The 24,039-nt window shown below is 40.6% G+C and overlaps 1 protein-coding gene across 1 annotated transcript in view; it reads left to right on the top strand.

Moving 5' to 3' along the window:
- Positions 1 to 24,039, top strand: part of SCPEP1 (serine carboxypeptidase 1) — a 38,969-nt gene that overhangs the window by 13,640 nt on the left and 1,290 nt on the right. Inside the window, exons 6-12 of the mRNA XM_085892079.1 lie at positions 7,532 to 7,604; positions 13,713 to 13,750; positions 14,256 to 14,384; positions 14,740 to 14,833; positions 15,026 to 15,139; positions 19,736 to 19,873; positions 23,365 to 23,522. Of these exons, the coding sequence (XP_085748205.1) occupies positions 7,532 to 7,604; positions 13,713 to 13,750; positions 14,256 to 14,384; positions 14,740 to 14,833; positions 15,026 to 15,139; positions 19,736 to 19,873; positions 23,365 to 23,522 (744 nt within the window). The remainder of the gene's footprint in view (positions 1 to 7,531; positions 7,605 to 13,712; positions 13,751 to 14,255; positions 14,385 to 14,739; positions 14,834 to 15,025; positions 15,140 to 19,735; positions 19,874 to 23,364; positions 23,523 to 24,039) is intronic.

Below are 24,039 nucleotides of genomic sequence, written 5' to 3'. Positions count from 1 at the left end.
GGCCACGTGGTGTGGCAGCCATGTTGGAAAAACGGAAAAACCTTTGACTTCTATATCTCTGATACCACACCAAGGAAATAATTGAAACTTGGCACGTGGCAAGTGCTCCCTGTAGAGAATAAGTGTGATTTTGTTTATGATGTCACAATTGCACATGTAGAATGCTACAGCTGATCAGTATGAAAAATTTTCAGGGTCATCGAGTGATAAAATGGTCCACAGAAAAAATAATGATGATATCATCGGTCACATGATTCAGCAGCCATATTGTTTTAAAAAAAAATAACCTTCAAAAATCTTCTCTGAAGTGGCTGAACAGATTTAGGTGAAACTTTACAGGTATGACTGCCTATCCATGAGGAACAAAAGGTTCACAATATGGCATCGTAGGTCACGTGGTTTGGCAGGCGTTTTGATTTACCCTAAAACCTATTAAAAAATCTTCTTCTCCAGAATGGCTGGACAGATCGAGGGGAAACTTCACACAAATGTTCCCCAAGCCATGGATGTGCAAGTTTGAAAGGAATAATTGATAGGTCACATGGTTTGGCAGCCATATTGGATTGAAGAAAATATTAAATAATGTTTTCTCTGGAAATGCTTAATCAATCGATGTGAAACTTCGATGTGAAAATTTTAACCTGGTGTTTAAATTTTTTTTAATTACCTGGTGTTGGCTTAGTGGTTAGGGTGGTGATTTGGAATCATAGGGTCCTGAATTAACACCAGGGGGTTGACTCAGCCTGTCATCCTTCTGAGGTCTGTGAAATGAGTACCAGTGCAGCAGCCAAAAAGGCGCTGCACACCAAGGGAAGGGGTTTTGACTATTTATTAAATCTGGTATTGGTGAGGCGCAGGCATGATGGGCTGAATGGCCTCTTCCTGCACATGATTTTTGTGAAATTCTGTATAAAAAAAAATTAATCGATGTGAAAATGTAGTCGTAATGTGGAATAAATGTTCTAGATTTCAACTTGATTGGACGCATGGTCTGGCACGCAGAATTATTTAATTTATTTGATTGGGTTATTTCAGGTGTTTTTGTTTTTTTGAATAAGGTTCACTTGGCTGTGCCTGGATGGGTTTGAGGGTAGAGGAGTAGCAGCTGAAATGTGAATCCTATCCAGGGTCCGCTTCATCTTTGCTTTTTGCTTCTTTGGGTTCCTTCTGATGACTCCAATGCAGGACTGTACCTATTTGGTCTTCCATTTGATTTAAATTAAATTTATTTTAATCCCATTCTAAATTAAATTGAACTCGAACGGGCACTCTGTAGAGCGCATACCTTCGCCAACGCTACATTTTGCACCCCCCCCCCCAGAAACCGTTGATTGTGAGGGTATTTAATCCCATACCACATCTGCCATCTCATATGTGTTATGATGGCTTAAAAACATTAAATTTCCTGCTGTTTGACACTGATTCACATATATTGTACAATTTCTGTATGAACTCCCTGACCTTTTTGGGTGTCGGTGTCAAGTCAATCTGATGACAACTGGTCACATTATAAGAAATCAAATATTACACATCACAGGATAGGGAATTGAATTCTAAACATTTTGAATCTACTTGCATGCAAATTGTATAAGAATTGACCGCGTTATGATAATAAAGGTCGTTGACACCCCTGACCTTTGACCCAAACCACTAACAAAGGTAATGACGTCATTGTGTCATATCGTATATCACAAGATTGGGCATTGAATTCACAACATTTTGGCATTGGTTGCATGCAAATTGGATATAATCGACCGCACTATGGCAAAATGACGATTTTGACCTTTTCATGACCTCGACCTTGACCTTTGTACTATTAATTTTGTAATTGGTATTAGAGTGTGGGGAACAGAACAGTCAACATTTTGGTGTTGGTTTCATGCAAATCGGATAAGAATTGACCGTGTTATGACTAAAACCGCACATTTTGCAATGTCGTGACCCCCCCCCCTGACCTTTGACTCCCAACCACTAATAAGGGTTATTACGTCATTGTGTCATGTCAGATATCACAAGATGGGGAATTGAATTCTAAACATTTTGGCATTAGTTGCATGCAAATTGGATACAAATTGACCGCGCTATGGTAAAAAGACGATTTTGACCTTTTCATGACCTTGACATTGACTTTTGACCCAATCGCTCCCAAAATCTTATGGTCCTCGGATAATAACCAATCATCCCACCAAATTTGCTGCGATTCAGTTCAATACTTTTGGAGTTATGGGAATAACATACAAACAAACAAACAAACACATATTCACAAATAAATAAATAAATACACAGCAATCAAAACATAACCTTCGCAACAAAGTTTGCGAAGGTAATAAGAATTAAAAAAAACGCCATGGATCAGGGTCAAGTATCCAATCAAAGCAGGACGTCTTTGTACCCAGTCATCACTGCCAGCAGTTATAAAGTGGCAGTTCTAATTTGGTCTCATTACCTCCACCACCAAAGGAGAAGGAGGTTGTGTTTTCACCCCTTTCTGTCTTTGTTTGTCTGTTTGTTTGTGGACAGGTTCGGTGTGTGACAAGGACGAACTGATTAGATTTTGGTGAAGATCCGAATCCGAATCCAACCACTAGAATTTAAGTGATTTTTCACCATCGAGAGATAGAGCTCAAAAACGATATATAGTATGATATTTCAAAAATGTATTGGGCCAGATATGTTCTCATGGATCAGGCATTACGGGGCAGAGTTATACGCTCTACCGAGTGCCCTTCAACTTGGTGTTCAAACGCCCCCCAAAATACACCACACAAAACTACACAAACACCACACAAAACAAGTCCTGGTGAGGGTCTGCAATATCTGATTTCTCTTCTTTTTTTTTTGTTTATAGATGGCGAAAGGTTCCTAATTTTTTTTTCTTCCCAAATATTTGGTGATCTATTTATTTTTATTCATACACATTTTCCTTTCTTCACAACACTGCCTCGACCCTCCATTTTTTCCAACCATTCCTCTCAAAAAATTTTTTTTGTTGGTTACTAACTTACGAATTTGGCTTGCTTGTGGTGTTTAATGTCGACACTACTTGCAGTTAACTTAGGAAGATGTAATGTGATGGGCGCTTCTCAAATCTCTCATAGCCAAAATGCATTGCATGTTGAAGGTCAGTTGTGCTCCTGTGTATGAGCGGGTTCATACCAGACCTGGAAAGCATGCATTTGGTACTCCCCGGATTTCAAGGATGACGACTTCTTCTCCATCTGTGCGCAACATAAAGAGTAACAATTTTGGGGGTTTGTTTTGAGGTTTAAAAACATATTTAAAAATTTCACACCATGATTTAAGGTCATCAGATTTATTGTCAGGTCAAGACAGATTAGATCTGTGACTGGGGTCCAGATCCTTGGTGAATACGGGGTATTGTCAGGTCAGGCCAGATCAAATCTGACTTTCTGAGGTTATCACGTAAACCTGTACTAACCTGTTTCATGATCAGGTTGTCAGTGACTAAACCGTCTCCCCCACCAGGTTTTCTTGTGAGGAGGGTGTATGCAAACAGACACCCAGCAGGATTAAAACAAAACATGTCAAAGGGCGGAGGAGCTCCTTGTGAGCCAACGGCTATCCATATCTAGTGCCCAACTGTGTCTGCGGACGTCCTCCTGCAGTTGGGTTACTTCTTATTGGGAGGTTGGTGGCAGGATTTGTACTCCGGCCACCGGAAACCCCTTCATTCTGCAAAACATTCTCGAAGTATAAAAAATCTGAAAACCCACTCAGTGGGAGTACCTCCTGTGCAGGTTACCTTCGCAGGGCAGCTCACCGGATGATGGGATTGGGGCAAAGCCTTCAGGACCCCCAATCTTTAATGATAGGATTGAAATCACAGGGCAAATTTCCTGGGTCAGATTGTGGTGGTGTGTAGCGGAGTGATGTTGAGGTGTCTTTCTCCAGACACCTCAGCGGTCTCCTTTGGTTAACCTGAGGCGGTCCCTTCGGGTGGGTGCCTGGAATGTCCTATCCCGAAGAGACGATGATCACCTGTCTCTGTTATCATCTGAGCTCAAGCATTTGAACATCTGTATTGCAGCACTCTCTGAGGTTTGGAGACTGGATAGTGGTGAGATCATGGCGGGTGGTCACACCTACTAATGGACTGGTCGCTCTGATGGGTACCATGCCCAAGGAGTTGTTGTAGATGTGTCCAATAAGCTGGTTCCAATGATAACTAAAGTAACACCGGACACACACACACACACACACACACACACACACACACACACACACACACACACACACACACACACACACACACACACACACACACACACACACACACACACACACACACACACACACACACACACACATTTTAAGGCCATTTTTCTCTGCTAGAGCAGGGGTTAGCCTTGCGGTTCCCATGACAGTCTTCTATGATGCTTCCCTTTTTGAGGAAATGTTTTAATTTTATTTTAATGGATGCCCTTCCTGACGCCAACCCTTCAATGGCCTCTTACCACACGCAGAGATACGGTGCACCTATTCTAAACTGGGGCACATGCACCTAGATGAAGTAACACCGGTCAACGAGTGTATTATGAGACTAAGGATTCATCACTCTTTGGGTGTCGTTTACCTGGTCTCTTGAAATGCTCCGACTGAGGCGAGTGATCTCACTGTGAAGGACACATTCTATGCCACGCTCAAGTCTGTGGTTGATCAGTGCCTCAGGTGAGATACGCTTGTCATCTTGGGGGATTTCAATGCATCGACTGGAACTGATAGGGATGGTTATGAGACATGTGTTGGTCACCATGGGTCTGGAACTGTGAACCAGAATAGCACTAAATTCCTTGACTTTGCAAGAAGTCATGGACTTAGGGTGGCTGGTTCATGGTTTCAGAACACACAGGCTCATCGCTGGACTTTGTATTCTGATGCTGGCGATGTGGCAAAGGAGAAAGACCATGTGCTCCTTGATGGTCATGAGAGGATGATCCAGAACTGCAGGGTCTACCGGAGTGCTCAGTGCCTCAATACCGACCATAGGCTTGTGGTAGCAACTCTGAAATTGTAGCTTCAATCAGGGAGAATGGTACAATCCCAGCGTAGGATGGATGTTGGCAAGCTCAAGGATGAGAGAGTAGCTGAGGAGTTTGCAAACAGGTGGAGTGGGGATAGGGGGGGGTCTGGGTGCTTTGGGGCATCCTGAAGAGTCGGGGAGTACGTTCAGGCCCACCATCCTTGATGTTGCTGGTGGATGTTTTGGAACTCACCATGGGGCGAAGAAGAATTTTGTCCCTCGATGGACACTGGATACCATTGACCAGAGTCGCAAAGCCAGGCTTGATGGCAGACCTGAGCTGTTCAAGGGGTTGAGGCGTAAAACTCTACGCTTACTGAGGTGGACAAGGAGGCCTTTGTGCGAGGAATATGTGAGGGGGTAGAGCATCACCTGTGGTCAAGTAATTCTCGTCCTGCTTACAGGGGAATTCACGCATTGAATTCCTCCAAGCCCGTCACTCAATGTACTGTAGTTCGAGCAGAGGGTGGTTGGCACTTGATAGAGGACCCGAAGTGAAGTCCCGCTGGGCCGGTTACTTTGAGCAGCTGTACCAGGCTGATCCTCCAGCTGTCGAGTTGGATGTCAGGGGTGTTACTATCCCTGTTGCTGAACCTCCAAACAACTGTGGTGCACCTTCGTTTGTGGAAACACAGGCTGTAGTGAACCAGTTGAAATGGTGTAAAGCTCCTGGGATCGATGGCATCCATGCCGAACTTCTCAAGGCTGGTGGAAATGCTGTGCTCTTGTCATTGCATGCAGTTCTGTGCTCTGCCTGGAACACAGGCATCATCCCAACTGATTGGAAGAGAGGCCTTGTTGTCCCTCTCAGGAAAGGGAAGGGTGATCGCTAGGACTGCAATAACTACGGAGGGGTGATGCTGCTGTCAGTGCCGGGCAAGGTGTTTGCTGAGATAATTCTTGATCTGGTTCGCCGCCATCTGATTGAGCACCAGCGCCCAGAGCAGTCAGGCTTTGCACCAAAAAGGTCAACGATGACCGGAACCTTGCTCTTCGGGTCCTCACCGAACGCAGATGAGAGTTTTGGTAGGGGCTGCTTGCAGCCTATGTTGAACTCTGCAAAGCGTTTAATTCAGTGACTCGGGATGCCCTCTGGAGGATTCTTGGTCTTCCTGGGGTGCAACCAAAACGGATCAACCTGATGTCTGAACTATACTCTGATGCTGAGAGTGCTGTGAGATGTGGTGATACCATCTCTGACTTATTTCCAGTTGTTACTGGAGTTTGTCAGAGGTGTGGACTGCCCCCCCCCCACACTTTTCAGCACTTGTATGGACTGCATTCTGGAGAGGATGTTGGAGATATCAAGCTGCGGTGCATCGTTTGGAGATGTCAAAATCTCTGAACTTGATTTCACAGATGATGCAGTCATCTTTGCGGAGACTCTAGATATCCTTTTGGGGCCCTCGAGATGCTGAATGAGGAGACTGAGCCACTGGGATTGCGAGTTTTCTGTGTCAAAACTAAGATCCAAGATTTTACTGACATCTTGGATGCTGCTATCTTGTCTGCACCTGTTTGCAGTGAGGATGTTGAGGTCACTGAGAGATTCACTTACCTTTGTAGTGATACTCATGTGTCTGCTGGCTGTGAGCCAGAGGTCAATAGACGTCTGGGTCGGGCCAGGGGAGTCATGGATTTACTGGAACATGGGGTGTAGCGCTGCTGGTGCCTGTGTGGGAGGATGAACGTCTGAGTTTTCAGGTTCTTGGTGCTTCCAGTCTTGTTCTATGGATGTGAGACTTGGACTCTGACCAGGGAACTGAGATGGCGACTTGATTCCTTTGGTACCAGGTCTCTTTGGAGAATCCTTGGCTATCGCTGGTCGGACTTTGTGTCCAACGAGCAGTTGCTGAGAGAAACTCAAATGAGATTTGTCACCTGCCTCGTCCATGACAATCAGCTGCGGCTGTATGGACATGTGGCTCATTTTCCTGTCGCTGATCCTGCTCACCAGATTCTCTCAGCGAGGGAGCTTCATGAGTGGAGGAGGCCAATGGGCTGACCACGTGCCTCATGGTTGCAGCAGGTTGATCAGCATCTCAAGGAGATGGGGATGGCCAAACGGAGGCCCTTGGAGTACCAGCGGAAAGTGGAGGCAGCTACGCGTTGCTCCGACGCATGCTCCCAGACCTGACCTGACATGACCTGGTGGAATCATTCCAATGAGTTGACATTGCAGAGCATGCTGGTCGAAATTTGGAATTGGCTTTTTGATCTGTGGTATGGAGAGGTTTCAATATCTGCTGCACAATTATATAAAGCACACACATGTTGCTTTGCCGTGACAGAGAACTTGCACAACCAAGTTAGGAAAGTTAATTTCAAATTTGAGGGTGCTTCCCCAATGCTTTTTGGAATTGTATTTTAATATCTGTTTCAAAATTCTTCATCTTGGCTTGAATGTATGTATGTTTGTTTGTTTTTGTTTTTGCATTGTTTGCCTTTTTTCTTTTCTTAAAAAAAAAACATTTGTTCATTGTATTTTAGGCCCTTGATGCCAAATCAATTGAATGCAATTTTAAAGGTGTTGCCCTTGGCGATTCATGGATTTCACCTCTTGGTAAGTTCAGGTTATCTTGGTTTTTCTTGTCATCATCTCCTGCACATCATTCCTTTACGTGTGTGTGTGTGTGTGTGTGTGTGTGTGTGTGTGTGTGTGTGTGTGTGTGTGTGTGTGTGTGTGTGTGTGTGTGTGTGTGTGTGTGTGTGTGTGTGTGTGTGTGTGTGTGTGTGTGTGTGTGTGTGTGTGTGTGTGTGTATATATATATATGTATGTATGTATGTATGTATGTATATATATATATGTATATATATATCCTTGTTTGGTGACTTATTTTTATGAAGTGCTGCATAAACAAACCTGAATATCAATGCAATTGATGTGATAACTAGGGGTTGACATAACTGGTACACAGGTACTAATGCTCGGTTAAAAAAAAATGCACCCTTTAAAGATGCTCAGAAAGCTCAAAATCGTTCTACCACAATGGAGGCTTTTGATGGAAGGTTTTCTTAGCTAGTGAAGGTAATATTCTTCCGTGATAATTCTGAAATTCTGTGATGTATAAGTGTACAAAATTAAGTTTATAAATGATACCATTATAACTTGTATTATAAATTTATAACTTGTAAAATTACAAAAAATAGACCTGATGAGAACACGTAAGCTAAGCATGAGGATGTTCAGGAGCATCCGAATAGAAAAGAGCGGCTTGCGAGTGTCCGTCTGGAGTGGACATTCTGGGAAAGCGCTTACAGAGGAGTAAGAGGAACTTTAAAAATGAGAATGGAAGCTGACAAAAGAGGATCGGCATGTAGAGAATAAGCGAGGTTTCTCAGTACTCGATTCATGATGGACATTCCTTCAAGGTCTGATTGTGGATAATGCAGTTTGGGAGAAACAAGTTTGGCTCACTGGCATCTATATTTCCAGTGGGACCATGTCCAAGTGACTGTGTGAGGGAGGTTTTTTTCAGTTTCGGCACCTCTTACTGTTTGTATGTCTCTCAATCTTGCCTGTTGACATACTACTGAGGAGGAGGAAGAGCTTGATAGCGAGTTGGATGAAGAAGAAGAATTTTCATCAGTACCAAATCAAATGGAAGACCAAGAAGGAACCTGAGAAGTAAAGAGCAAAGATGGAGTCATCAGGAGGAACCTGGATAGGATTTGGGTTTCAGCTGCTACTCCACTACCCTCAGACCCATCCAGACACAGCCAAGTGAGCCTTACAGAAAACTTTCTGCAAGAATTCGCTTCTCCTTTGACATATAGACAACAAAAGAGGGGGAAAAAAGAGATGAAAGAGAAGAAAAAGCAATAATTAGAATGAATAAAGAGGATTGTGAAAAAACATATTAGAAAAGTATCCAAGTAAATCTTTTTCGAAGTAAACCATTTCTGCTGGTACTAATTTGCGAATGTAATAAAAAAAATAATTGTGTGAGCCCCTGGTTATAACATGAGAAGTGTTTGTGATGTGATTGGGTTAGACCTTGGGTATCCAACCCGTGGCACATGAGGGTTTGTGGAAAGCATGTTTTAAAATGGTAAAGATTTTATTTTATTTTTTTGATTGGAAAATTGCATATTCACTTTTCAGATATACTAGCAGCAATACCTGTTGCTCCGCTGACAATATTTGAACAAAACGTATATACAGCAATACACTTTAGTAATATGGCTGAAACAATACATCGCATGTTTTTTTTCAAGATTCAAAATGCTTCAACTTTATTCCCATTTGTTATAATTTACCCTCACTGAAGGAAAGGGTATTACATTTGGGTCTGTTTGGTTGTTTGTCCACACAGAACTTTCCTGTTTTTCTCCACAATCGCTTGTCGGATTGAGACGAAATTTTCACCATAGGTGCAACTACTCATATAGAATGTTTTAATGATAATTGTGATCTCATTGGTCACGTGATTCGGCAGCCTTTTTTTTTAACCTTCAAAAATCTTCTCTGAAATGGCTGAACAGATCGAGGTGAAACTTTACACATATGACCGTCTATCCATGAGGAACAAAAGGTTCTCACATATGATGTCGAAGGTCACATGGTTTGGCAGCCATATTGGATTTACCCTGAGACATGTATAAATCTTCTTCTCCAGAACAACTGGACAGATTGAGGGGAAGCTTTACATAAATGTTCCCCAAGGCATGCATGTACAAGGTTGTTGAGGAATAATTGATGTCACATGGTTTGGCAGCCATATTGGATTGAGTGAAAATCTTTAAAAAAATTATTTTTCTGCAACCGCTTAATCAATCGATGTGAAACTTCACAATTGTTATCAAGTAGTGATGGGGAATACAGGTTTAAAATTTTAACTTGATCGGTCACAGGTCTGACAGCCAGAGTTATTTAATTTTTGATGTGGGTTTTGTTTTTGCTTTTAAAAAAAATAAGTTTCACTTGGCTGTGCCTGGATGGGTTTGAGGGTAGAGGAGTAGCAGCTGAAATGTGAATCCTATCCAGGTTCCTCCTGATGACTTCATCTTTTCTTTTTCTTTCTTTGGGTTCCTTCTCATTACTCCAATGCAGTACTCTACCTATTTGTCTTCCATTTGATCTGAGTTGAATTTATTTTAATCCCATTCTAAATTAAATTGAATAATAATTAAAAAACGTCATGGGTCAGGTGTCCGATCAAAGTGGGATGTCTTGGTACCTGGTCATCACTGCCAGCAGTTATTAAGTCGCAGGTCTCATGATGTCTCTTATTAATTACTTAACACACCAGTACACAAACGCCACACAAAATTACATAACACATAACACACCACACAAAACAAGTCCTGGCAAGGATCTGCAATCTCTGATTGCTGTTTTTCTTGCAAGACAGCAAGAACCCTTTTCAATAAAGTGTCATGGAAATACTTTATATACAGATTTGTCTGATTGATTTTGTTTTGAGAAAAAAAAATCTTCATAAAAATTCCTTTTTGTCGAACTCTTATCACCTTATTAACCACAATAAAAGTGACACATTACAAGCATCTGCACATTAAGTGTGCCTTATGCATGTTGACATGCGTTCTACAAAAGGGTGTTCAGGCAATTGAACCATCTCCATGTCACACCCTCTTGTAAAATCTCAAAACACTGCACCGATTTGTGCACGTGCGTTTTTTGTCCAAGTGAACAAAAATGATACATTGTGAGATGAACACAACACCTTTGGATTAAAACTTAGTCTCCCTCACTACAGAAAATTACCAACCTTGCCAAAGAATGTATTTTGATTGTTCATGTGACTTGGAAGCAAAAAGAAAAAGGAGTCGTAATTTTGATGGAAAAATAAATGGTTACGATGATTGATTTGTTTCATCAGTGCGCATTATGACTCAATGGCACATGATTGGTCAGCGATCGGTCAATTACCAAGTTAAGAACTCGCACATATTTCATCAATCCCTTGACTCGTGCAGTGGTTTGCATCATGTTCAGCTTTACTCATTAATCCTGAATTGGAAACCATTTTGAGATGTTGATGGGAAAGTGTTGTAAAGTTTCGAAGGAAGGAGGGGTATTTCAATCGGTGTGGATGGATTAATACGTTTTTCACCTAGTCGAATGATCTTCCAATGCCCTTGATTTGTAAAAAATAAATAAATAGAATGATTTTTAAAAAGACTTGACGGTGAACAGAGAATGCCACATCATGCACCATTATAAGTCATTGCATAGGGTTTTCAAACTTTACGAGTGAAGCGAGAAAAAACAAAAGTGCCAGAACTTCTCCATGGTCTCAGAAGTCACCAAGGTCTCTGTTACATTCTGCAACAAGAGAAAGGACATTACTTTTCTTGTAAGCTTCAAAGTGGCACAAAACTTTGCCAAGGAGTGAGAACCATTGAAAGATGGAGTTGGTCAAATAATGTCTCTTGGATTATGAAACATTATCTGAAATAAGATGAAGGGCAAAACTTCGAAAATAAAAACTTTCCCTTAAAAAAAAAAAAAACTTTTGACAAAATGAGGAGTTTGCATTTTTTTTTCTTCTGTTATTCTTGATGAGAGCTTGGACATGTCAAATACAGCCCAGCTAATTGTGTTTGCCCTTGGTAATCATTATTTTGTCATCCATGAGGAACTTCTTGGTTTCCATTCAATGAAAAGCACCACAACCGGCGAGGTTATTTCAAAATAAAGAATTCGAGCAATTGATAGCATGGAGATGCCATTGAATGAATAGAACAGAATCACGACCGATGGTGCGCCATTATGACTGGTGTACAGTCGGGAGCAGCAATCACAATCGCTTGACATGCCACTGAGCAACTTGCATGCCTGAGGGATGGTGATGCTATGCAGTACCACTGAATCATGCACCAAGAGATGTGCTGCCTGAAACATCTCCATTTCAATGATGTCATGAACGATACTGTGAAGGATGTGAACCACATCAGATCACATGCCTTGAATAATAGGCAATTCAAAATGATCCTTGAGGAAATGAAAAGTGAATACTCAGACATCTGTTTCCTCACTCACATCAGATGGCTGAACCCGTGTAGAGTTCTGCAATGAGTCTTTGCCCTCAGAAATGCCAAAATGGTGTTCCTGGTGAGCCAGAACTGTGGTACCCATCTCACAAATGCAAAATTTGTGTCAGATCTTGCTTATCTGATGGACATAACACAGCACCTTACCAAATTGAATTTGCAGCTTCAAGGAAAGTGGAAAGCAGTTCTTGACATTGTGGGCAGTGTGGAAACTTTCCAAAATAAACTGTCTCCTTAAGTGCTAACTAGAATACTGGAAGAAAGGAGTTATTCAGCAGAGCTAAATACAAGAGTGCTTAGTGACTGGTTATTGAATAACTTAAAATAATTAGCCTCTTTAATAAGTCTTCTATGTACTTATTTTTGAGTAAAACTCCTGTGTTAAATGCTGCAAAATGAAATGGGACTCGATCATCTTTTCCAGTTTTGTCTGAAGGAAGCAGTCGAGACCTCAGGGACTTGGCCATTTGCTTCCTTTCTCACTGCCTGATCCAGTCCCACCCACCCCCATGATCATTGGGTCATGATGAATGACAGAGAACAGGAAGATTTTTGAGTCTGACCTCTTTCATCTAAAAAGAAAAACAAAGAATGACCCTGGTGACATCACTTTTGGTCAACCCACAGAAGTTTGTGTGTATGAAAAAGTTTTTGGTGAAGCTGCTATGGATTTTCTGAGCTCAAAAACCTGCACTTTTGCTTAGTGCAAAGTTTGGCAGACCACTTGAGAGCCAGTTGACAATATGTTCATCATGCTTGAGTCAAGAATAATGTGCCACGGCTTGTCACATTTTTTGTCACCTAATAAAAGTCCCAAGACAAACTGAAGCTAAAATGGATACAACTCGAGGCCCTTTATGAGTGACTATTCTTCTTGTTGATTCCACATACATTTGAAGTGTCAATGAGAGTCAACATACAGACTACATTATATTGTCAATTATCTCTAGTGTTCAGACAGTGTGGCCTACCTACCACATTGGCTCAAGTCTTGTGCTGTTTTTTTTTTTTCCATCAAAATGTATTCGCATGGCGATGAATTGAATTTACAGATGGAGCTTCATTCATATGTAATTTACATTGATTACTCTGAATTTGATCAATCGAGCTGATTGCAAAGAACAGGTCCACTACAGCAGACCTTTCTTTGTCTGGTAGTCCAACAATTTGTCTTCACGATCTCAACCCCTCTCGTGAAATGAAAGAAGTGACCGCATCAGTTATTTGCATTCAACATAATTGTATTTAAAATTCACAGAGTTTCAATGTATTGTCGGCTGGTGTTGGGTTAACGGTTAAGGTAGCTATCTTAAGATCTTAGGATCTTGGGTTTGAACCCCTGTTTTCCATTGAAATAACACCAGATGGATTAACTCAGCCTGTAATCCTTCTGAGGTCAGCAAAATGAGTACCAGCTTATTGGTAATGGTGGCAGTGTGGCAGCCACACTTCCAAAAAATGATGCAACCAGCAGCTACAGGTTGCATACAAAACAACAATAATATGTTGTCACCCTGTATCAAGTTCAAGTAAAATTATCACTTGTGGAGTGTTTTTTTTTTTTTTGTTGTTGTTGTTAATCTACAAAGTACATACCCGGTATTGCTTGTGGCAGAGCCTTTATAATACCGACGCTTCGTGTGTATCTGTGCAGATTCTGTGCTCACATGGGGGCCTTACCTTTTTGGCATCGTAAGTCCTAATTTCATGTTTTATCTTCATCAAATAAAATCGGTTTTCTCTCTTTTAATCGATAATCAAGCAAAATGTATAATTGTCACCCTCTCAGCAAAAACGAATCTTCATAACCGTTATGCCCTTTAGAGTGGCACCATTTATCCATTGTATCTAATTCTAATCCTTTGCATTTTTCTACGTAGGATAAAATTTCATGTTTTAATGCACAACATAAAAAGACAAAAAATTTGCAGTATTACAATGCAACTTTTGATTTATTTATTACGTAATTTGCCATCTTTCAAGCACAAACAATTGATGTGTTCCTTTGTTTAACTGAAACCAGCAATATTTCATAATCTTTAGTCACAATATTTTCCTAGATAATGATGATGAAATGATTTTTAAAAATTTGATTGCAGCCTTTTTGGGTAAATAAGGGGAACAAACCTAATTTATTTTTCTTTTTTTAATATCACAATGTTTGACATCAAATGTCCGTGTTGTTTCCTTTTATTAGTCCCTTCTAGATAAACATGGCTTATCTGAAGTTATGGCAGCAGCTAATGAAGTGAAATCGGCATACGAAAAAGGGCAATTTGCAAAATCAACAGCACTCTGGGACAACACTCAAAACGTCGTTGAAAAGGTACCCAGTTTGAGCATTGCATTGCCTTCATCCTTGCAGGATCTGCATTCCAAAGTGCATTTGGTGATGTACATAAATGTAAAAAAAAGGGCAAGAGTAGATCCACAGATGCATTCGACTTTGGTATTCAAATGCAAAGCAATTTTTTATAGATCCTGTTCCAAATATATCAATCCATGCCTTCACAACTATCAATCGGTAAGTGCGCAGCTTATGTCACAATTTAATGGAACTATTTGACAACATCATGCTGTCATAAGTGTTGTGTAGTGTTTGTGACACATTAAAGGCTAAATGGATAGAATTACCTTTTCTTCCATCTTTATATCCTTTGCCCAATTGTATTCCCAAACAGTTCACATATGGTGTCGACTTCTACAATATAATGTTAAATGAAGATCCGGCCGTTGCAGTTCATTCGAAGCTGGAACATAACGATGACCCTTTAAGTAAGTCTGATCATGCAGCTGTTTCTGAAACTACCAAATGCGACTCAAAATGCTTGTACATGGTACGCTGATGGAAATGACAAGTGATATTTTACTCTTTAATTTTGTCATTTTTGAGTGAATCAGAGAGTTTGGTTGAGTTGTGTGAGTTGCCAATGATCGATTCCAAACTTTGAGGTTTTCTCTCAACAGGCAGGCTTTCCAGGCGAATTTTGAAACGGTTCCATGAGGACAAGCTGGATGCACTGATGAATGGCCCCATACGGAAGAAACTTGGAATAATTCCCAAAAATGTCACATGGGGAGGTAGGAAGGTGACATTGTCGCTGCATTTTCTCAGTGTTTCTATTCATCGACACCGCTGTTGGTCTTCACTTTCTGTAAATACCTAAAACAAATTTGGTCACCTGAGCAAGATCGGGTTACTTAGACTTCATTAAAACGTCAATAAGATTTGTCAACATTGGTGGACCAGATGGCCTCTCTTCATTTCCTTGTTTTCAGTCGTATAGGACCATGCGACCACTCGTTACACTCAGTGTATTCCCACAGAGATCGAGGAATATTTGTATCTCAGTTTCCATTCTGTTTGCAGAATATAAATACTTAAATGTAATTGGTTAGATTCGCACACTCGGTTCTAAGCTTTCTAGCCTGGGTTTGAATCCTGGCCCAGCTATAAACGGTCATACTGGTGTTTCACAAGCAGGGTGATTTGTTGGTAGTCGATCTAGTCGAAAAAAAAAATTGAGATTTTTTTTCTACCGTTATTATCAGTATTTCCGTCGATATGTTTGTCTGTCTGTCTGTTGGCTGCTCTTAGAGCACCCTTGTTCTGGACATTTCCATCTGTCTGTCTGTCCGCGAAACTTTGGTCAAGCCGAGGGGCTAAACCACTCAACCGATTCCAATGAAATGTGGTAGGTAGGACCAATATTTCTAGGAATCGTGTGCTTTCGAATATGGGACCCCAGGCCCTAGCAACGGCATAGCAACGGCCCTTTAAAGTGGTCAAAAAATCGAAAAAAAAATCGAAGCTTAGAGTTCTGTGCGCAATCTTTCTAGCTGCCTTCATGCCAATTTGCAGCCCTAACAAAAAATATTTGTAGGAGGAGATAGGTTTTGGGTGAGTACATGTCGAACATTTCAGAAACGGTTAATTGCGAATATCTCTAAGAGAAAGAGTCTGATTTTGATGAAACTTGGGTGAAATGTGTACAATGTCGCTTGCATGTACACAAAAATGAATGGTTGCTATGCACACCTCCGTTGCTGAGCAACAGCTAAAATACTTTATCGTACATCGTACACTTATTGTGGACTGTACAAAAAAAATCAATACCTCCGAAACTGGACCTCCGAGGGACCTGTTTTTTGTACCCAAGGAGAATGTCTTACAGCATCATATAAAAAATAAAATCTTTAGCGAATAGATAAATGGAATTACCAGGGCTGCCATTTGTTAGTCTCTTTGGAAACATGCCTGAAATTTCACAAGGCGGGTTTCTGGGCACAAACTAAAAGGGCTGTGATAATCATATTTATTGTGCTAAATTGATTGATAGCATGGACATGAATATCGGCTAGTCGCGTCGGCCAGCTTTCCATCTAGATTCTAGAGCAAGCAGCCATGTCACCTACCGGCTTGTCTGTATGTATGTCTGTTCGGTCCAGGGCTCCGTTAATACAATGGCGATTTTGATGAAACTTGGTTGGTAGGTTCATACCATGACCTAGTTGTGTGCAAATGAGAACCGTTGCTATGGACCCATCCATTGCCGAGCAACGGACCTTTGAAATTTTCAAAAAAAATCTCAAAAATATATTTTTTTGAAAATCAAAAATCGGGTCACGAGCAACTGGGCAGTACATTCAGCCATGTTGTCAAATTTCCAGCCGGATCCTATGAAAACTGTCAGAGAAGATGGACTTTGAATGAACCCTGGTCGAAAACAATAAAAAACGAAGTTCGTTATATCTCAGAGACTATGAGTCAGATATACATGAAACTGGTATGGTAGGTTCATGGTATGTCCTAGTTATGTGTGAGAAAGAACCGTTGCTATGGATTCCTCCGTTGCCTAGCAACGGCTGAAAAACCTAAATGTGGGGGTATTTCAATGAAAAAAACAATCGGCAGCATTAACCCTTGAAGCTAGAATCATGAATTTTCTTGTGCTTAATCCTCAGGTCATTCCCCATCGAATGGGCCCATCGCGTCAGGTTCTATTGGGTAGTCGACTACCCATGTCCGTCTACCGGCTTGTCACTGTGTGTGCCATTCTTTGGATGGATGTTAATTAAACAGTCGTCCCATTTGCCGGCATTAGTTGGTGGAGGTTAAATATCCCATGGTGTCCTTTGCGAAGAGGAGGTGATCTCTCGCTGGCACCATGGCCAAATTCCAAATTCTACCCCTCACCTTAGTCGAACATCATGCCTGTCCAGGTGGTTCTCGAAAGACTTTGGCCAAGCTTCCCCTGGCCAACCCCACAATAATGTGGCAATAATTGTGGCTGTAAAATAAGGAGAATTTTTGGTTATATTCCTAACATAATTCACATTCAAATGTGGCATAAGCCAAGCTTTGCCCCTCTCTGCGCCAGGCAGAGCAGCGTTTTGTGTTTTGACATCAATCTGATGAAGAATTGCAATTTTTTTTTTCTTGTGGCATTGACCTATTGGTCCAGTTGTATGGAATTGTATAAAAATTGCAATATGGTGCAGGAGTATTGAATTGTGTAAAAATTAAAGAAAAGGCTTCACACACAAACAACTTGAGCTAGGGAGTTCATAGAACATGATACTCCACACAGTGTTTAAGTGTGTACAGCACTGTACTTCCATTTTAATAAAATAATGATTTTAACGATTGTCAAAAAAATCTGGAAGTTTAGTGCTTATGAACTGGTCCAGAAGCAGTCCCGAACACCACCCCATTGAACCTTTGTTTAAATTTAAGTACTGTCAGACCTCAGCATTCGCTGTGGTCCCAGTATTTGCGGGTCATAAAATGTGACCTGCTTCTACATTTGCGCTTTGCATTTTCGCTTTTTTTTTTGTACACTTCAGTACTGGTTTCCTACATCCACTGCCGCTGATATTAATTCAGCCTCGGAATTCTTCCATGGAAAACGGCTTTCTTTTATGCACAGGTTCATCCCATCTGCTCTTCAATTATCTTACCCGTCCTCCTGTTCTTGGTTTCTGAATCCTGTAGTGAGGCTGTTGCTTTAAAACAACTTGCATTCTCCTTCTAGAAGGCAAATCTGACCGAAGGCAACCTCAGATCATAATACACAAAATCCACAACAAGTGTGTCTACTCTCAGGAGAGCCAGAAAACAACACCTTTCCAATCTCAACAATGAGTTTTCCAACTTGTCTCCCTCCTCAAAAACCTGGTGGTGCTTTGTCAAGTCTGTCTCTGGTGTATATTCCCCTTCCATCCCTTTCCTCACTTCAAATGGCACCACAGCTGACTCCACTAGTCAGAAGGCTGAATGCCTAAATTCTGTTTGCTTCAAAATCCTGTGTCCCTAACCACTCCCGCTCTGTACCCATCCTTCCTAGTTATACATCACCCGGAAGGTACCAAACATTAATGCGAGTCAGTGAGTGGCTAGAATGAGCTCCATGTATTAGATAGTGGTAACTTCACTCCTATACATCAAGCTTGCCCATGCACTCTGTGTGCTGGACTCGCATACACTTTACAATGGTGCTAATGATAAAGGATGTGTTTGCTTCTATAACTTACTACTGAAGGCAACATTCAGCTTGAGTCTTCATCCTCTTTGCTAAATTGCATTCTGTTCTGTCTTTGCGCTTTAAACTAATCCTACGTACCTCTTCAAACTTATGAGATGTTGGTTGTTATGAGATTATTTTCCTGTTGGGACTTGCTGACAGGATGGACAATAGGTACACACACTCGCCTCTAGGCTCTCCAGCCTGGGTTTGAATCCAGACCCAGTTATAAACTATCATCCTGGTGTTTCACAGGCATGGTGATTCATCAATCTATGTGCTGTCCCTCAGATGGACATGAAACTATTTCCAGCACCATGAACAAATTACTAATTCCTGCCCTAACCTGCAGAGGGCAGAGAATGTCTTTTCATCCAGTACGGGCCATGGGACACAGAGTGGCCATGTGGTCCCCCATATCATCCTTACGGCCAGATCGTCACTGCGGCCAGACACCATTGTGACTGATGTTGCCTCCGGATAACCCCAAGAGGGAGGGCATCTCTTAGACTATGATCGTCAGTTGCTCCAGAACTTCCCGCTGCATCCCGTACCCATTGTCATGTTGCCACACAAAGAAGACTGGAAAAGAGCCAGTACCATGCCGGCGATCACACAACAGATCTTAATTTGTTGGCTGAGCAAGACCAATTGTTGTGTAACCGCTTATAGTGCTCTACAAGCCCAATTATATCTTGGTTAACCAATCCTCAGTTGTCTCATGTCACAATCAGAACAGACATAATATGTCAAGACAAAATTACTTCAAGCATGTCTTAATAATAGGCACGTATCTACAAAGCAGGCAAATTCACAATTGTATATGTACAAGGGGTATCACAAACAATTTTCGCGGCACAGCCGCACCCTCGGCCGATGATGCTGCCCCGCAGCCTTTTGCTGCATATGAATGAAGAAGTTGATGATTGGGAAAAATACTGCCACTTCCCGTACAGGGTTACAGGGTTAAAGTCAGTGTGGATTTTAAAATCCCTGAGGGATGTAAGCAACAGGATGTGTATTAACATTTTGTTTTGTACATTGTACTTGCATCTCTGCTTCCTCATTTTTGACCGCAATGGAAATTTATTCAGAACAGGAAACGTGATTACATTGTAGAGTGATGCATTGTTTTGTTTTGTTTTATCTGCAGGGCAATCGGATGATGTGTTTCAGTACATGTGTGTAGATTTCATGAAGCCCGTTATCTCTACTGTGGATGCCTTGCTGGGCCTTGGAATCGATGTAACCATCTATAATGCACAGCTTGACCTGATTGTAGACACACCAGGTATGAAGTGGGATGTGTTGATTTATTCGTTTTGGAGTTTTTTTTAATTTGTTCTCATTATTTTTGCATGGTTTGGGTACAATGTTATATCCACTGCATCTCACCCCATTTTATAACTTAAAGGAAAAATTGGAGAATTTAATGAATTGTGTACCTTTTACGAGGATGACCTTGTACTGAATGAGCTTCAACACATGGCATGGATTCCACAAGACCTATTGTGACATCTGTAACAGATGGAGATGATGCAGCATTTCTTTCTTTCTCTTTCTCTATTACTTTATCATGTCTTTATTCTTTTTGGTTTTTTTAAATCTTTTTTTTGATTCTTAAAAAAAAAAATTCTCTCTCCCCCTCTCTCCGTCTCTCCGTCTCTTTACCAGCAATCATCTGATTGGATAACCTTGGTGAGCTGTGGTTTGAAATGGTTCTTTAACTGATGTCAAAATCTTGATGGACAGTTCACAGTTGATTCTCAAGATTGCCACTGCGTTGGGCAGTCATAAAGTTGAAATAATTATTTGGATCTCTCTGAAATCTATTCTTTATTTTTGTAATTCGTCACTTGTTGAAATGCATGTGGTGAAGGTGGTGAAGTTGAGATAAGGGATGTAAAATCAGTTATGGTTGAGAAGGGGGTTATTTTTTGCAACCAGATCTGGACAGATTGCTTTTAAATTGTTGCTATGAGGATGTATACGTGTATCATAAATGTTTGTCAAAAAGTAAATACATAACTATTAAATGCATTAAAAAGCTTTTTCAGCATGTTCATAAATGAAAACGCTACCAACTAGCAGAGCTTCCATAAGGGCAAGGCTCAGGTTTGACATTTCATCCACCAAATCGTCTTCATCCGGCAATGTGCTGGCAGGTAACGTATGCCATGTGTTAAGTACTCTCATAGAGGAGAGGAGTTGGCGTTGGGGGGGGGGGGGGGAGGAGGAGAGGGGAAGTGTCATGTGATTGCAATATGTAGAATATAGGAACCAGTGTGAAGTGTGGTGGGTTGGGTGTGATTAGCCTTTTCAAAATATCTCAAGATCAACATTTTTACAGTGTGTGATAGTTTGCCCTGCATTACCACAAACTTGAGATACATTTTATAAGGATATATTTGGGTTTATCCTTTTACATTATGCGAGTCAGAAATTCAATCACCCATTTACAAGTTACTAAACGCCTTACTTGAAGCGTACAGCTATTTTTGCCATTATTACCTCTGCCACCGATGGTGAATGGAGGTTATGATTTCACCCCTGTCTGTCTGTCTTTGTTTGTCTGTGAGCAGTATATCTCAAAAAGTTGTGGACAGATTCAGACAAAATTTGGTGGACAGGCTGGGAGTGTGACGACAAAATTTGATTTTGGTGACTATCCGGATCTGGATACAAGCATTTTTAAAGTGATTTTTTTTTCACCATCGAGTAATGGAGCTGAAAATGATATGAAGAGTTCAGATGCAAAAGCAGATACAGCAAATCCATTTTTCCCATTTTCAGCAAGTCAAGATTTTTAAGATGTGCTTTCTTGGTATAACATATCTATTCCAAAAAGAGTGGTCCTAAATTGGTGTAAATAAAGTAACAGAAGACCAGAGTTTCCAAATCTGAATTCATTTCTTTTTTAATTATAATTTGATACTTTTCAGTTTGTTTTGTTTCAAAAGCAGATAAATCCACAACCTGATTTTTTTTTTTTGTTGTTTTTGCAAAAGCAGACAAATCCAGAGTAAACTTTCTTTGGTATTAAGGCCTCACAGAATCACCAGGAATTTGATTATAATCTATTTGAATTTGATTATTTGAAATTTGAGGCTGACCGAGATGATGACTAATCACACCAAACATATAAGTAGACCTGATGGGAATAGTAAGTTTGTCCGATGGGTGACTTCAGGACAAGATTCTCCATAATATCAAAACAAACCATGAAGGAATTACAAACATCATTCGAAATGTCAAAGAATCTTCAGGCACGACATCTGTGCAGAATGGACATGGAAGATGCAACACGTTTTTCCTTCTCAGTGAGTGTCGGGTCCTTACGTTTCAGCCTGAATTTTATACACTCACTACAGACATCCTTGGCAGGATGACAGAATCCTAAGTTAAAGTCATTGCTAAACATGCTATAGTACAGTCCGTGAGCATTGTTTGTGATTTTGATCCAGAAAGGCTTGATACATTTTTAACACAGGCTCTTTTTAATATCATCAAAACTGTCCATTATTTCAAGAGAAATTTGTTTATTTGGGGTTTTTTGGTATCTTTAGTGAGGCGAAGCAATCAGAATATGGGCGCTGACATATTGCATCACGTGGCTATGATGCTGCACGCTGATTGATTGAAGGGACAAATTGTATTTTGCTAACATGAGGGCATGGCATGTATCGGTTTCTGAAACAAAGCGTTGAATTGCATTACAGAATGCATGGGTTATATTGAGTTTTGAAAAATAACAATTTGGAAATCACAAAGATGGCACTGTGAGCTGCATCATGGAATGCTCAAGTTTTGGCAGGAATGGCATTTATCAATTTTTGCTTATGAACTCTATCTATATATATATATATATATATATATATATATATATATATATATATATATATATATATATATATATATATATATATATATATATATATACACACACGCACACACGCACACACAACATCTCAAAATGTTATGGACTGATGCGGACGAAACTTGGTGGACAAGTTGCATGTGTGACAAGGATGAATCATTTCGATTTTGGTGAAGATCCGGATACGAGAATTTTTTTTAATTTTATTTAGTGTTTCTTCACCATTGAGAGAGCCAAAAATGATGCATATCTGACATCTCATAAAGTTGTGGAGAGATTTTGGTTAAACTTGATGGATGAGTTGGGTTGGTGATAAGAACAAGCCGATTAGAATTTGGGTCAGGTTCAGATGCAGATCCGGCCTATCGGTGAGATACAAAATGTAAACTGTTCATCCTGGCAGAGGTGTGCGCTCTACTGAGTGCCATTCTAGTTGTTCATTAAATGATTATGATAATTATGAGTTTTAGTAAAAAATAAATAAATTGCGTGCGTACTTATTTAGCGCATGACTGTGTGTGTGTCGGATAATGCATGCTGGCATTTAACGCAATTGTCACGATGATGATTATGATAGATCTTCCCGACTACAGCGAGTTCAGCATTTGCTTTTTTATTAATTCCGAAAATAATTTCTCCCCTGCCCCCCCCCCTGCCAACTCCCCAAAAAATGACTGTGACAAAAAAATGTTTCACCTTTAGCTTTGTTTGTTTTTTTGGACTTTGAAAATTTTGGTCTACAATTAGAAATGCTGAAATATAGTTGGAGACTGCATGTTTTCTTAAGTTATTGCCATTTTAAATGTTCCATTTCTATCATTCCTCTAAATCATGATTGATCTGACATGTAAGAAACCTTTAGGTTAGCTTAACTACAAAAGTACTTCCTCTTGTTTTCTTTGTAGGCCAAGAACTTTGGATTGAAAAGCTCAAGTGGCCAGGTCTAGAGAAGTTCAACAACCTTACGTGGACACCAATGTTAACGGCCCAGTCGAAGCTGGCAGCATTTGTGAAAACTTATCAAAACCTGGCTTTCTACTGGATAATGAATGCGGGGCATATGGTAAATATATTACAATTATTATTTTTAGAATTGTGGTTATTTGTGGTGAGGCAAAACTTTCAGGGTTGTGGATGGTAACAGAAGTAAATAGATGTATAGTTTTGTTCAGATGGACACTGAAGGACTGGTCATGTGGACAAATGACAAGCTATACATTTTGGTCCAGCGGATGGACATATTTGTAAGAAGAGCAACTCTGAATACAGTTTGGCATGTTTTCAATGGTAGGAATGGTATAATGAAAGAATTAAGGTGTGCACATAACCTGAGGTAAATGAAGACCTGTCCATTGGCAGAATTATTACCTCTTGCTAATGTAATGATTTGCTGTTTATAAATATCATCGAGGTTATAAATTAGGGAGAGACCATGCCTCAATTTTGAATTCTACAAGGCATTGGACATGTGTTCGGCCTTGCAGATACTTGAGATGTGTCTCGAGAGACTGCCCTGATCTCATGTCAGACAGGACATCCGTCAATTGTTGGGAGTGCAGAAACAGCAAACCTAAGGTAGA

Source organism: Eptatretus burgeri, chromosome 8, assembly GCF_056783735.1.
Source record: "Eptatretus burgeri isolate ZD-2024b chromosome 8, Ebu_testis_v1, whole genome shotgun sequence".
In the NCBI taxonomy this organism is placed as follows: domain Eukaryota; kingdom Metazoa; phylum Chordata; class Myxini; order Myxiniformes; family Myxinidae; genus Eptatretus; species Eptatretus burgeri.
The sequence above is the reverse complement of the archived record's forward strand: the minus strand, read 5'-3'. Positions and strand labels throughout refer to the sequence as shown.